Source organism: Scophthalmus maximus, chromosome 6 (assembly GCF_022379125.1).
Source record: "Scophthalmus maximus strain ysfricsl-2021 chromosome 6, ASM2237912v1, whole genome shotgun sequence".
In the NCBI taxonomy this organism is placed as follows: Eukaryota; Metazoa; Chordata; class Actinopteri; order Pleuronectiformes; family Scophthalmidae; genus Scophthalmus; species Scophthalmus maximus.
In genome coordinates, this window is record NC_061520.1 from 18,948,205 (window position 1) to 18,964,681 (window position 16,477).

The following is a 16,477-nucleotide window of genomic DNA, read 5'->3' on the forward strand; positions in this document are numbered from 1 at the left end:
ATCCCATAAAACTGGAAACCCTCCCACATTTGGAGTATTGTGGAGGGGATTTTGCTCAACGAGCACGGGGGGGCATTTATTGCATGCTTAGCTGAGCTTATGTGATGAAACCTAATGTAAACAAGTTTGCAAGCAAAATTAAATGGGGATTAATTTAACTGCCGGAGCCACATAATCCTTGTTAACCATTATCCTGCAGAGTGCACTATCGGCAGGAGTCATACAGTGAGATGCAGCTCTAAGTGAACAGTTTAAAAATATAGGCAGGGGGTGTAACAATACACACAGTATAGTGCATGAAATCCTTCCAACGGCTATTTCCGGCATTTCAACCACACAGGTGATGTTTTACAACACAAATGTTTTGTGTAAAAATGTGTACGGGGAAATTTAGAGCATTTTGCAAGCGTGGTGGTTAAATGATGATAAAACTTTGCTGACATTTGATCCTTTTTAAGACACCTGACTTGCCAGTGTAACACGTTCTTAACACCTGCTTTGGAAACAAAAAAAGAATATTGAAAAAAAGGGACAGACCCTTTCTCAGATTAGCGAATACCCCGGGCCTCAATTAATAAAGTTGTAGCACATCATATCGGACAGTCAATTATTGTGGAGTGGATGACAACTTTTGGCACATGAACTAACTGCGTATTCAGAGGTGGATAAGGCCAGTGGACTGGGCCACTGTGTGGTGTCCACAAACTGGAGGGATTCACAGTCGTAATGCTAATACCTGTTCAGGTTTGAGTCCTGGTGGAACCCAGGCGTACTCTTCCAGGGCACAGCCAGAGTCGTCATCTGAGGTCGAGTTCCTCTGGAAGTCGTACATCAGCTTGGTGACCGTCTTCTCCATCTCTACAGGCATGGCGGGCACTGCATGCTCCTCACGACGACACTTACAGTGCACACAGATCTTCCTACCAAGGAAAAAACAGAGACAAAGAACATCTGTCAAACCAATATTGTGTGTAGACTAGACTCGTGTGTAACGGGTCGATACTAATGAAAGATGTGATTGAATACAAGCTTCTGCTTGCACAGAAAAGCAGTAGTTATTTGACCTCCTATATTGTGCTGTTGAAAAGTGTGATTTGTGGTTTGAACATAGCTTTGGTACATTTAACCCAAAATATTTCAGAATGCACAACCATTAGTGTGAAAACAAAATGTCAGTTTAATAAATCACTCTGTAGATAGAACTGCATTTTGGGTGATAGGGTTTCAGCAGAAACATGATGTCATACTGTTGAGGCTGTTTGGGCCAATGAAGTTTGCCATTAATCAAATAAATAAATAAACAACCCAAATAGCTTTCCTTTTTCAGGTTGACATCAAGAGAAGCTGTTCAAAAAAAAGGGGGGGGGAGTCATCTAACCCCTTTAAAATTCTCTAAAATCCCTTGACTTTTGTTCAAAAGCAAACAAGGCCTGCACATGTTTGCAGACCCTCTACCCCTAAAGCATGTGAACCTCACACAGTTGAAAGGTCAAGGCTTCCTGCTGCAGCTCTCACAGTAAAATGTGGGTGCCACAATTGCAAGGCCCAACAATCCTCTGGGGTATGAAGTATGAGATATAATCACAAACAGGCTATGGAAATTAGCAGAATGGTGCCAATGACAGTGATGGAAAGCAGTACTGTACAAACACACACGCACGAGTGTGTGCACACACACACACACACGCACACGCACACACACACACACACACACACACACACACACACACACACACACACACACACACACACACACTTCCCCATGAACAAGGTTAGCAAGAAACACTAACAGATGCTTAGCCAGGACAGTGCTCCACTCTCATTAGTCAAACGGACCCACCCAGCTCTAAAATGGAAAGTATCCATGTGTGAGTTTCCACAGAAAAGAAGGCCGGGAGTGTTTGACACTGACACTCCTCCTCCCCTCTGCTCTTTCATCTCCTGTAGTGTCCAGAGAATCATAAAGAGACTTGTTATATTTCATAGACACAGCCAACTATTCTTGAGTGTTGTCTTGCAAAATATTGTGATTAACAGTCAAGGAGTCAGAGAAAGACACAACTTGTGAGACATCTCACAAAAAACAGATGCAAGGATAAAATAAAATAACAGAGGCCACCTTCACCATTGTATTTTGATCCAATGGGAGGAGACACTGCATACATACAAATTCCCGTGTCCTTGACAAGTCTAAGCCGCTGCATGAAGAAAAAACTCTGGGTGGCCTCAATGTCAGATCCCACTAACCTTTGCTGCCCCTCAGGCAGCCTAACGAGGGAGACAATCCCATTACCTTCCCAGACGGACGCCTGCCTGTCTGACAGACAGCCCTACCGAGGAGCTTAAGGACACTCGGGAAGCTTTGACAGGCTGACAACCTGGCTGGCAACAGATCTGTTAGTGTAAAGTGCTTGAAGCACAGACAGCAGTGTGTGGAGAGCTGGCCAAGACTCCCTTTGTCTGTTGGTTGGAGTAGCACTTCTTGTCCAAGGGTTGAGTCGTGGTTAACAAAGCACCTCAGTCTATTTGGCTTAGCACTGATGGATTTTGATGACAGAGCAGCCATTGGAAATACCTGCTTTCCGGCTCTCTATGTAAACCATTCCACTGACATGCCACAGCTGGTTATACGACATGCAATCCCTAAAAAGAAAACATACAAAGCAATAGGTCTAAAGTCGGACAAATTTTCCATCACCGCCTGCGAATCCTTCCTATCCTTCAGGAGACTAACAACCTATTAGTGTCTGCTACAGCTTTTCGACACTGCCCTGAGCAAAAAGAGGCAGATCTCTACAAAGCCTGCTGTCATGGTGGCAGGGCAAGTCCCAGACTTCAGGAAATGGCTCCAAAAAACATTAACAAAAGTGGCCAGATGCCATGAATAGTGAAGGATATGATAAACGGAGCAGTGGTGCAGCTCAGGCAGACAAAGTCATCAAGTAGCTGTCTAGCAAGCTTGCTGGAAGAAGGGTGTTAAGGAAAATCCCTGGCCCTCCAGCATGATGCTCTAGCCACGGGCGACACAGCCTTAAATTAGTTACGGACTGTGCAAGGCAAGCTGATTATCTGGATGACACGCACAAAAAAATGTGTACCTACATTATGTATCTACAAGAGCAAACAACAAAGTGCAAGACAAAGGTACCAAAAAAAGCCCATATGGACAATTCTTCTGCAATACTGCCAGCTGATTTCAGCCTTGAGCTGGGGAGGGACACTTTGAGTTATGAGCACACAAATAACCAGACGGGGCAGAGTAGACGGAACCTGACGGAAAGCATTTCACACTGCATTCCTTCTGACAGGACACATCACAACACCGTAGCCCCGCACTCTGCTCACCATAGTCACTGTAGAGTTAAACTTGGAGGCAAAAAAAAACCTTGCGACCTTTGGAGCAATGCACCTTTCTGACCCACTCTGTGAGACCAGATGTGTGATGATGACCTCCCTCTAGTGATTCACCTCTCCAACATCCTGATCTCTCCAAATCAGCGCTGGCAGAGATACGGTAAGCCCACGGGGGACTATTTCTCCTCCCCCCCTATCCTCATGATTTACAACAAGGTTCACGCACATGGTTGGGATTTCCCCTCTTCTGAAACTTAATCCCCAGGCTTCCCCTTGTAATCTACATGATTTCAATTAGGGAGAGATTTGGGGACTGTGGTAATAGAAGTCAAGTACATCACTCACGCCTCATAAATGACTCAGGGGTAAATAGAAGGACGTTAAAAGGCTTGTTCTTTATTAAAATGAGACTGGCACGTCATCCCCTGGGAGATATTAATGCTGACGTGTCATTGGTCTGTTTGTGAGGTTTGTTTAAGACCCGGGGGGTATGCTGTTGGTTAGTGATCCCTGAGACCATGACGTCAGTGGACAATGATTCACCATTACGGGTTAACTATCGTCACCATGGTCTCCTAGATAAGCTTTGTAACCCTGGTAATGGCGTTTTTTAATGCATAACTAGGATCTGATAGGCCCCTCTGTCAGTCATAGACTTGGGTCGGTTGCTTGCTTTTAGAGTAATTTACCATCTTAAAGGTGAATGTGCTCCAAAGCAAAGCAAAAATTGACTCATAGAAATGATCTTTGTAAGGTTAAAAAAAGAGCAAGGGTTCTACCCCCAAATTCTGGGGTTAGAATTAGGAGACTATTCAAACCAAGTTTTAGAAAGCTGTCTGTTTCAACTGTTTCCAAAAGCCATCCAAGAAAGTATGGCCTTGCAGGGTTTGAAGCAGAAGTCTCATTCCACTCTCATTCCTGAGAAGCTCTCAAAACCACCGCAGCCTTTCCATGGCATCACTTTAGATGGTCAGATTAAAATCCCATCGTCCAATGGCAGCTCTGATGAGGTTGGTTGTCGAGAAAGGAGAGAGAGCACAGAGGAGAGAGCAGCTGGGTGCACACTTCAGCCATACCTCGTCTTCTTTTTCCCTGCTTCGGCTTTTGTTTTCCCAAGAAGAATTAAGGGAAGAGGAGAACAGACCTTTCTATTTAACTGACTTTTGTTTGGTGAATACAAAATTTCCGCTCAGTGCTGTTAGAACTTTTGACTGCTCTAAATGGCTACTCTTAGTAAACAAAGTCTTTGCACCTAAAGTGCAGCCTCGGAGCTGATCACATTTTTTACGTGGCCGAAGGTGTTCCTGACACAAATCGGGTTTGACAAAGATGTTTTCCATTAGTGGCCATTTAGTAAGAACCAGATGCAACATATTCCTGAGGACAGAGATTTGACCTGCATCCACCTGTCATAACAAATTACAGAGCGATACATTCCTGCCTTCTTTTCATCTGGCCCACTAGCCTCGACCAGAGAATGGATCTTGTGCTGTGAGGGACAGTAACATATATGCAGGCACCTTGACATTTTGAATGACAACAGAACCCAACGACCATTTCATTGTTTCTGGCTCCCACAAGTTTTGTAGTGGAACTTTCTTCCATGAAATTCACTTTTCTTGTCAAAAGGAGTGCTACTCAGCCTGCGAAATTGTTATACGTCTTTCGTGGCTGAGGATGGAACTTTAAAAGTTTTTTTGGGGGGGATAGACTGCTGATGTCATTGGGGTTACGTTATAATAGATTATATTTAGTTGCAATGTGGGACAGTAAGATCAAGTGTCTCTGGAGCTTGACCACCAGTAGGGAGTAAAAATCTGGATATCTTCTCCTGTGGGTATCGCAAAAGTACAATACAAAAATTACTGAAATGTCTCTTTGATGGTACCTAAGACTCGTGGAAGACATGGCTGTTGAATGAGGGTGTGTTTAATGTTGGTGTGTTTGAATATCAGAAAGAGCAAAAAAGTTTGAAATATGAATGAAAGTTCCTGCTGTCAAAATAATTGAGAGTCAAAAGCGCGTCTAACAGGAGCTAACCAAGAACTGGGTTGGAATTTCAACTGTATGTTAACCTATGGGAGCCCACCTGATTGTCGCAGCTTCCCTCCCATTTTTCTAAGGACTGAATCACAGCATCAGACTGGGTCACTTTCAGCAACAACTATACAAAAGACTGGATCTTATTACTTATCAATCAATCCACTGTTGACTAGTTCCATAAAGTGACACTGCGTTGGATGGAAGCAGGGGAGTCATTGGAGGGACAGGCCTCCAAGACAACCTCAGTACTCATACACCAGTTACCACGTATTAGATTTCTCAAACAAATTCAATAACCACGGTTATCAAATTGGTCAACTAATTTGGATATCATAATCAAATTTGGTTTGATAAGAAAATTCAATGACGATGGAGTGACAACATGTGTCTCTTGGCTCATGATACATATTTAGAAAATACCTGAACAAATCTGTCGGTCCCTCCAGGAACTTTGCAGAATCGTACATTGACTTTCCTTCAAGAACGTCAGTGGGAAAAATGCAGTAACCAACGAGGCACAGGCATCTTTCCAGAGGCAGTTGTGGATGTCAGAAAAATGTGAGTCTGACTTTAGGCCTCCTGTCGGCTCAGTTACTGTTTGGGCTGCTCTCAGACCTGCTGCCACATTATTCATTTGACCCTCTCCCCCCACCCTCTCTGTGTACATTCATGTGCTAATCCAGTGACCCTTTACACTGCCAAAAAGTAGCCATTTTAACGGGTCAATTGGTCTGGATTGAGTCTTGCAAATTTCTCCTTAAAACAACTGCCACGGTGACGCAATTATGCCACATGCTTCCAAGGCAGTTTGCAGTGCGGACGACTTCAATAATCACAACCATAACAACCTAACTAACCACCCTGAAACAAGCTGATTTAAAGAAAAAGAAATCACGAGACATTTCCCAGAGGCCTTATCCTAACTGTTTATTTACAAAGCAAGCTGCGATCCATATGGCACAGAGGCCGCACAACAAAGACTTTCTGGCTGGCAGGAGCCACAGTAGCCTGACCATTAACGCTACAGGGGGTGGGGTGGGGGATAGAACACAGAGAGAACACGTCTATAGAGGGAGAGAGCTACAGGGCAAGTCCCACTACTCTCCTTCCCATCGGGACAACACCAAGTCTCCAATGAGGAAAGAGGCGATTTAAGCCTGTCCTAGAAACAATAATCTTTACATCCTTTATGTTGGGGACTTCAAACTGTGTAGATGGCTTTCATTTTTTTCTTTTGGAATAGTTAATTCAGATATTTAAAAAAAAAAAAATAGAAAGACACGAGGTTAAAGTCAGAAGAAACCACGATTTTGTAAGCACAAACATTTGTGCCACATTTCCATTACGCACCCACGTCCCAGCGACGACCGTCGATCGCGCAATGGAAACAGCTCCCCAGACGAAATAAACACGACCCACAATCGGCTGCTTACCGTTCCTTACAAACTGCGGCTGGGGGCTGGAACCATGGCCCTGGCTTCGGTGTCGGTTGTGGTGGAGCAAGTTTCAAAATACGTCCTCATCGCGGAATGTTTGTCACACAACTCCCTCGGCCACAGCTTCGCCACGGAAACACCGCGCTCTCACCCTCGCCGTGTGCCGGCGAGCCTCTGCCACATTGACCTCCTCCGTTTGAAAAACAGCCTTTTGTCAACCCCCCTGTCGTCCGCAGACACACTCGGCGCTTCTGCAAACGAGGAGCGAGCTCAGGCGAAGCGCCGGCGTGAAGTGCGTAAAAAACCCCAAAGAACAAATCCCCGTTCAATCGCAGGTCCACACAAGAGCGCAGAGTCCACCGAAAGGGTTTCAATCCCTGCGAAGAACGCAGAAAACCTCCTCTGGTGTGTGACGGTAAACTCCGCCGCCGAGTGTGAGTGAAGACCCGAGCGGACTTTCGGTGCGTAAAAGGCAAAGCGCACTGCGGCCGCTGCGCTCCGCTCGCTGCCCACCGACCCACTAACAGCGCTTGAATCTGGAACCGTGTAAAGTACGTGAAAGCAATGTAGCCAATTCCGATTTGGACTTTCAAAATAAGAGCTCCAACGTCAACCGCTTTCGACAACAATATCTAAGCATCTGTTTTCCATCTCAGATAGACAGACCCGACACGAACAGCAAATAATAGGAGGATGCACACAACACGAAGCCAAATTCAAAAAAAGAGAACAATGAATTGTTTGAGATCTGCAAGCGGCTGCTCCTGCATCTTTCTAAGATGGGCCCAATAGATGAATATATCTTTAAAAACAAATTTATTAAATAAATTAAACTACAAAATGTCCACATAATACTATATTTTCCACACATTTAAATGTGTGTGTGTGTTGTATATCTTCACTCACGTTTGTTGTCGAACATAAGCATCGAGAAATCCAAAGCAAGCTGCACCGATTTTGTTTGTAGACAATCCTACTCAACCATGATGGGCGACCCTACATTCTCGGTTTCTCCGTATACAGATAGGCTCTATGTTTTTGGAGAGAGCGACAATTATCATCTTTTTAGTCCAATTATTATGACAGGCTACAAATAGAGGATTATTAAATAACCATGACAAGTGATTTTGCATGTTTGAACACATTCACAACAAATCACACACATACACACACACACACACACACACACACACACACACACACACACACACACACACACACACACACACACACACACACACACACACACACACACACACACATACATATAAAACCACTGTGTAACCACTTAATTTAGATTAGCTTTAGATTTCAAATTTAAATTTAAATTTTCTGACAGACGTCTGTTCACTTCGATAGTGAAAATATATTTAAAGCTTTCGTTTGAAAGCAAATTTGCTGATTTCCTGTCTTACTCTGGGCCCTCTGTGGTTGGCTTGACACACACACACACACACACACACCATCTCTCTCTCTCTCTCTCTCTCTCTCTCTCTCCTCCTTGCATGCTAATATCCTGCTATGATGTCAGCAAGTCAGCATCCCAACACTGGTGTAATTAGCGGCGTGAATGACTTGTGCCCGGACAGGATTTGCATGTGAATCCGACCACTTCCCTGAATCAACTGGCCCTTGGCAGGAAGAGGGTGAGTGAGAGGGAGCTGCAGGGTGCTGGCCCGCATGGGGAACTGGGGAGGTGGACCCCTGTAAACAAAACAGTGCTGTTTAACATAAGAAACGCACATTATCGGTGGAAGGACAAAGGGTTTACAGACCACTGGATTAAAAACAAATGTGTATATTCCCTCCAGTTCACACATCCTTACGATTCATTTACAGAGGACTACAATCATTTACAACAGCTATGCATTTCTTATTACATACGATTCATTATGTTATTAAAGTAGAATGTGCCCGTTTCTCCCCTGAAGTGCTGAGAAAACCTATTGACCACAACACATTTAACCACAAGGCACTTAAATCAAAGGAATTGATTGACAGACATGAATGACACATGGAATTAGCTCAGTTATTAGCAACAATGTAAACTGCACGACTGATCCCTAACAGATTGTCACCTTCTCGTTGTTTTGGTTCCTTCCTAGTCTCTCAGACACTCACTTGGCTACAAACTCCGTATTGCCATCACTTCTTCTTGCTCTTGTTCCTTCAGTGAGTGTTCAGAGTGTTTAACACCGTCCCACTGCTGCTCCTCATTTTATTTTTTCCCCCCTGAACGCTCAATGTGTCACCGAAGAGGAAAGATTGCCCGAATGTTTTTGGCGAACAAAGCTTCACAGATCTGTGCAAGATGTCAAAAGGCAACTTGGAGTACAGATAGCATGGAAAAGGATTAAGAGAGTAATTAAAATCAAGATTTGTGTATATTTTTTCCCCAGCGTGCCCTGCTGCTGCCTGTTGGCCAAAAACAATTAAAAAAAAAAAAAACATAGACATGCAGAAAGGGGGGGGGGGGGGGGGAAAGCTGCAAAAGGAAGGTTTTTTCTTTTTGGTCGCTGCTGCTGAAAACAGTCGGCAATTGTCAATGACCTTAACAGTTTTTGAGGACAGCGGGGAAGTCTCCTCCCCTGGAGTCAGACTAAAGCACCATGCCTTTCTTTTTTGTGGAAAGTCTTTCTGCACGTGGCAGATCTCGCTACGTCTTTATCCCATAAACATACGACAACAAACGCAAACAAATTACATCTCTGGCTGTACTTGTGGCCGATCACCTCCCTTTTACAGGGAGCCCTAAGTGACAGTGTCTTCAGCTCAAAGGAGCCACAAAAACGCATCAGCTGGTTTTGGGACCAGCCATCTCCCCAAAATGTCATTCCCTTTTCCCCAATAAACTGTTCTTCGACCCGCAGCGAACTTTGAAATGCCAGTAGTGGACTGAATAAATGCATAGAGGCCAGCTAGGGGAGCATACCACAGATAGCATTGCCTTCATGGACTGCTGGCATGCACAGAGGGCCTCGGCTTGGTAATTTTAGACAGTGAGGCAAGCAGGTTTACTCCCTTCCTAAGCATGCATAAGCATATTGAGGCTTTTGTCTCTATCAAAGCACAGGAAGAGCAATATTGTAAATACACGTCCCCCTGGGGGCTGGGAGCCTATCTGAAGTATGCAAGAGAGTTGTACTGCCTCAAAGGATCTTATCCGACAAGAAGATTATTCACGTTTTACCGGGGAAGGAACTTATTTATACACTGTCTGATAGGGTCCGGGGGAAAAACCCTCACTCTTAATAAATCAATGCCTTTATCACGATTTGAAATGTAGCCAACATCCCAACATGGCCTCCCCATCTTTCTTTCTCATCTGCTTTTTTAGGAACACCAGTCTGCTCTCCTTTCATGTGGCAAATGCTGATGGCTATCACTCTAGAGTCAACACACGAGGCAGCTGGGACTCACCCCAACAGCTGATAGCCAAGACATGTTTGGGTGGCTGGGTGGGAGGGGCCGAGCTAACTTCATCTGCCATACAGCTTTTCTTCCCCACTGCTGAAGAAGGTTTGCCCCAACTTAACCTGAATATTTACCGTGCCCATGAACTCCACCAACTGACTGCTTAAACCAACTAGCTGCCGGCGTGCAATGAAGAAAAGTGCTTGTCGGAATAATCTGAAGCTGCATTTTTGCTTGACACCATGAGCAGAGGTCCTGCTGCGGATATCTACGGTGTAGGTTTGATTTATTTTTCAGGGTCAGCTTTCATCCGTTGATAGCAGCATTCCAAACACCAGACAGATGTATCGCATTACAAGTACAGCGCACACTCCGTTTACACTTATTCATTTACTTTGTGATATATAAGCTGTATTCAGACATGAACTCTGCAAAATTGGGTCGGGACGTTTTTCTGGACTTTGCCTTTCACGCATGACGAACACAGCGGCAGCTTGTCTGAGTCAGACGCGTTCACACCAACAGGAACATTTCCGGTACTGTAGACCTTAACAGTATCTGAAACCCAGAACCCCAACACCTCTCTCGAAGTGTGGCAACTGCCTTTAGTTTTCCATTCTTGTGTTTTTGTCTACTGTTGTTGTCTGTAATTTGTGTTGTCTTCTGTTGCTGTGAATGTAAAAAAAACTGTTCTCAGGCCTCTCTTGAAAAAGAGATTTTTAATCTCAATGAGTTTGCCTGATTAAATAAAGATTAAATAAAACAACATCTGATAATTTTTGCTTTTTATCAACGGCAGGATTAAAACATCTCTTTCTAGCTCTCTTTTTATTACTATTCGCAAAACAATTTAAAGCCGGGGTACAACACTATGAATGCCTATGAGGGGAGACAGCCGGAGACTGTCTGCGCAATTATCCACATTTGAATGATTAATTACATGTCAGGCTGCGTTCACACAAACAAGCTTTAAAATCAAAACAACCTCCATTCAGACGAGTGTTTTAGCTCCGTATCAGAAATAATATCGGTCCACTCTAGTACACTGGGCATGAACATGCCCACAGCGATTTGTTGCAGATCCCTTAAACGATAGTTTGCAACACAACAGCTGCTAGTAAAGACAACAGTCTGCATCACCTGTAATCGGTTATTCATGTTGCATTAACCACTGGTGGTCGAGGCTGATGCCGTTTGTTCTCTCACGGAGAAGGGTGAGAGGAGCGTGAAGGATCAGGGGAGGATGTGTCGCGACTGATAAGACCCAATCAGGAAGCAAGCGTTTGTGTCTGCGTCATTGTTTCCAAAAAGTCTCCATTTCTGTTCGTCTAGACTACAACCCAACCCCAGGGCTTTCAACCTTAAACTGTGCCAGCAGTGTTTCCAAAAGTCTCCATTTTAGAGGCTTGATAACTCTGGAGTAATATGGATGCCCGGTGTAAAAATCGTCAGAACGGGGTTCAGTTCTTTATTGATGGTTTAGTGCTAGGACACAGACCATTAAATCAAGCGTGTTGAACTCGCCTCACTGGAAGTTGTGTACAACTGCAGACAATCCTAAGTTTGGAGAGCTCTTCTACAGTCACTATTTTTGTTCACCTGCTGTTAACTAACCTTTCTTAGGCTACATTAGGGGTGTAATGACTCATGTGAACAGACACCCGCATCCAGTTGGACAGAAGAGGAAACGACTGGCAGTTAGTGTAAAGGTTCACTTGTTCTCCTGACCCAGCACCGGACACTGTGTTGTTGGAGACGCCTGACACTCAGTTAGAGCTGTCTGACAACCCACTGACCTCCCTTCTGCCATGACCTCTCTCTGCTTTGGCCCGGCGTGTCTGCCCAGGAAGCAGATTTAGTGAGACATAAGACTGAGGGGACTCACCATGGGCCCTCCACCCAAGCACCCTTCTGTGCCCATGTTCCCAGCAGATAAGTGGCCATTATTCATCCCGTGCTGAACATTAACTGGATTAATTCTGCATGGGTTGAGGGCTAAAATTGTATTTGTCCAAAGGGGGGGAAATGGCAAGGAAATGAGGAGAGTAGCCAGCTTGGCTGTAATTCTAATTAGCTCGGGGGTTCGTTAGCACACAAACTGAACTCTTCCTGATACAGAGGCCTGGGTAAGTCATTGAGCCACAGAGAGGGGGAAACGGAGGCAGACAGTGAGAAAGAATAAGAGAGATTTAGAGGAAGAAAGAAAGAGTTCGGACACAGACTTTCCATGAGTAAAGACCCAGGGCAAAGAGGTGACCTTGTGTAGTGTCTCCTCAAGGGGACGGGAGCTATTTTTTGCCCCTCCTGGCCCACTTATACAAGGGCCCTTCAGCACAGCGGATAAACACACTCCAAGCCCTGCACCTCCGTCAGACCATCTGACCGTCCATCTCCGCCGAGGCCAGCACAGCTCAACTTCCAGCGGTGCCATGCAGCGGTCTGTCAGAGAGCTTTTCTCAGCTCTGGATTCTGATTCGACACGTAACTAGGTCATGCTCTGGTTTGAAAGGAATTGCAGAGGGACGTTAAGAAATACTGTATTGGATATGGTGGGATATGAGGAATGGCAAACAAGAGACAGTGAAAATTAGTTTTGACATTATTATTATTACTATTATTATTCCTGTGGCCATCCGTTAGAAAATATAGGGGAGATGATATTTGGTTTCCGAGTGCTCAGCCCTCCCTTTTGTGCAAAAAAAAAAGTGATGTCCTGTCCTTTAAAAAGTGTTGTGAAATTAAACACAAAAAAATCTCAATTTTTCTCTTGCGGCAACATAAAGCCACAGCTCTGATGCAGCATGCACTTGCGGCTCCATGAATGAACCACCTACCTCCTAACCTCCCACATTCAGCCGCCTGCGGCCATTTCTCTGACGCGACCCTCTCATTCAGCCTCCACTCACGCTCCTCTTCCTCACCTTGTCATCATGGCCCAGATGAGAGGTGTGGGTGTCAAAACTGATTTGCTGACTCCGTCTCTCTCTCGGTGTAGGTGTTTTGGTTCATTCACTCCATCGCTCCATCAACTAAACCTCCGCTGACTTTTATATCTGGTGCTCATCTCTGTGACAAATCACCTTGCACCCCTCGCCTGTGGCCACAATCGCACGCCGACTGACCAGATGGTCCACCATTAATAATGAATATTAGCGTGCTCATTCGCTGGACCACAATTGTGCGTGGCAGCCGCAGTCTTGATATATGATCATAGCCCTTATTTTCAGAAGGCCGCATAAAGGAAAAGGGTTTGTACGCAGCGTACTTAAAGAAAAAAACATATATATCCAGTTGGGGTGAGACGGGGCAACAAAGCAACACGTGTCTAATGTGTATTTGAAAGATATGCCTCTGGAGCAGGCCTGTTCCTCACTATATTAGTTGGTACTTCCATGAATTTATAATCCAGAGATACCATGTGATGAAAATAAAGTAAAAGGAAACTGTCAGGTATGAGCAGAGAAACCTAGGATAAACGGCGGAGAATATAGGAGACTGCAAAAAACATTTAGAAAAGAATATGCTAAGCCAAGGCGGTGGTGTGCACTCAACTTTCTCCAGAGATCTCCTGTAATGGTTTAAGCTCAAACTCAAATAAACCCCAACACTCAGCTATGCCAGGTTTAAATATTTAGCTTTCGAGGACTTGTTGGGAGAAGCAGCAAAAGACAGGATCAGTTCATCGAATAGATCTTGGCCGGAGAGCACGCCAATCTGTCCTGGAATGAACCAAATTTTTTTTACATGAGCTGGACGATGTGCGTATGCGAAACTGTGCCATAAGGTCCGTTTGCAATTAGTTATCAGCATATTTCAGCCGGATGACAAAAAAGGAGAGATTCTTTCAACACGCTTACTGGACGTCTGAGTTTTCCCATCATGAAACCAGCCAGGGTTTATGTGTGTGGTTTTGTGGCAAAACCATTAACAATAACAAAAAATACTTGAACATGAGTCATGGCAGTTAAGTGGGAAAATATCTTCTGGTTTTAATTGCCCCATCTAATAAGTATTTACTGACTAGCTACATGTAGCAACGTGCTTGTGGTGGGAGGAGCGGCAAAGGCATTGTTCAAAGCATTTGAGTCCTTATGAGAACTTCTGAGTAGCCACTGAAAGTTGAAGGACGATTTTACTTCAAGGCACACAATCATACTAACTGATCTGTGACCACAGGCATACTGTACATACAATGTGCAGACACAAAGAGTCTGTGAAATGAATTACCGGATGGGATGGAGAGTGTGTGGTTGTGGGGCCTGTACATTGGATAATAGGGGAACATATCATGTTCATTTGGTTAGAAAATAAAAAAAAATCTATTCATTTCTCTTACATTAAATATTCATGAATAAAAAGCAATAAGTTGTTCAGATTTGATTGACACTGACCTAACACTCAACTGTCAACAGCTTGTTCAAATGTGATCAAATGTGGCTGAATCCTAATTGCAATCTTATGCCACTTTTACACCAAAATGACCGTGTAGACCCGGGTTTTTTAAACTCGGGTCGACCCGCGTTTAATCCGCACTTGGCCACATTCACACTGCGAGCAGACCAGGGTCTGATGATCGTGTAGGGACAGGTGGGGGCCATAGATGGCGGTAGAGAGCATGGTCGCCAGTGAGCCGGTGGTCAGCTCTACCTCATGTCTTGTACTTGTCACTCTTTCAAAGTTTATAAACTCAGCGCAGTGTCACGAGCCGAGCTGGTCCTTCAAGCAGGTGGCCACATGGGTTTTGAAGTGTGTGTGTACAAGAGAAGAAGAAGGTTGGCGCTGCATGCTGTTGTTGTTGTGTACGTAGCTGCAGCCACAAGGAGAATGGGCTCCGCACATCATCCATGTTACCGACAGTTTATGGCCACTGTGTAGTGAGAGACCGCCTGATGAGGCCGTGTGTGTCCGCCGAAGGGTTGAAATAAAGTTACCGACGGGGGGGTCGAGCCTCGGAGGTAAGGCCAATTATTACCCGGATCTATTGCAGAGTCATCTGACCCGGGGCTGAATCCCGATTAAATCTTTTCACACTGCAGAAATCGCCGGGTGTCAGCGGGTTTAAACGGGTTTTTTGGCCAGTGTGAAAGGGGCTTTATATTTTACCAACTGAGCCCTGCCCACTTTGCACTCACGTGGGAAAATGAATAAATAAGAGAATAAAAACTGACTCCAACTTTGCTTTTTCCTCTAACCACAACAGACTTACAGCACATCTCATGGGGCGATTGTGTTTATAACCAGCAGTATATTAGAGAAAAGAGGTAAATGATTTGTGCATGAAGGTATAGGTGACATTTTAAATAAATAAATGAATAAACAAAAATTGTTCTAACTTTGCTTTTTCCTGAACGCTTACTTCCTTTTCAAGTTGGCCCCTCAAACCACAACAGACTTACAGTGTAGCTCACGTCACGGCGTGATGGTGTTTATATACAACAGTATAATTGGACAAGGGAAATCAGTGATTTGTGTGAGAAAAACAGAGATGATCTCTGGCTGAGGTCATGTGGTAGTTTAAATGATGAACAGATGAATCCCAGGGATGAAGAAAGTAGATGAAACTCACTTATCCGATTTTAGATCAAGCAAAAACACACGCGCACACGCACACGCACACACACAAGACAGAGTCACTTAAGTTAACAGACAAGTCAAACCAAATAGAACATATTGTGAAAGCTGACAGAGGTTCTTCAAAGGTCGGTTTTGATCCACTTGCAGTGTTTTGTCTCAAAATCATTCCTCATATTCGGGTTTGGGCTTTTAGTTTCGCTCTTTTTATATACAGTGTTTTCCCCCCATTCCAGCTTGTTGCACTGTTTATCCTAACAAAGGGTAATGGATGATGTAATGGATCTCCCTCTCTCTCTCTCTCGATAAGGCCACTGCTGCCCTCTCCTCCCAGGGTCTCAAAGGCCTGTGGAGGTTATGGATTGGAGGACAAACTGCCATTTCCCAGATGTGACAGACTCGTGGTATGTTTCATTGAGGGGCGAACCCGGGGCCTTATTGACTGATCACTGCCGAGAGCTTGGAGGACAGACGAGGCGGTAGAGGCAGCTCACATTGAGCCATCCACGCACTCGGACGAATCCCATTAAACAACTTGGACCAATGCCGAGGCCAAGCTCTCCGAGTGGACACATCAAACCACAGCAAAGACAGACCTCCAATCCACCACATGACTTTTTGAAACTTTTTTCACAAGGCCGCCTGAGTAAATTCTCTAA

General features: G+C 44.6%; 1 protein-coding gene across 2 annotated transcripts in view; it reads right to left on the bottom strand.

Annotated features, from left to right (window-relative positions):
• prickle2b (prickle homolog 2b) overlaps positions 1-16,477 on the bottom strand; it is an 85,247-nt gene that overhangs the window by 13,235 nt on the left and 55,535 nt on the right. The window contains exons 1-2 of one of the 2 annotated variants that reach the window (XM_035632065.2): positions 6,831-7,368; positions 737-920 (exon numbers count right to left, since the gene is read on the bottom strand). In XM_035632065.2, the coding sequence (XP_035487958.2) occupies positions 737-868 (132 nt within the window). In that variant the 5' untranslated portion in view covers positions 869-920; positions 6,831-7,368. Of the gene's footprint in view, positions 1-736; positions 921-6,830; positions 7,369-16,477 lie in introns of those variants that run through there. The other variant, XM_035632064.2, reaches the window with a different exon arrangement.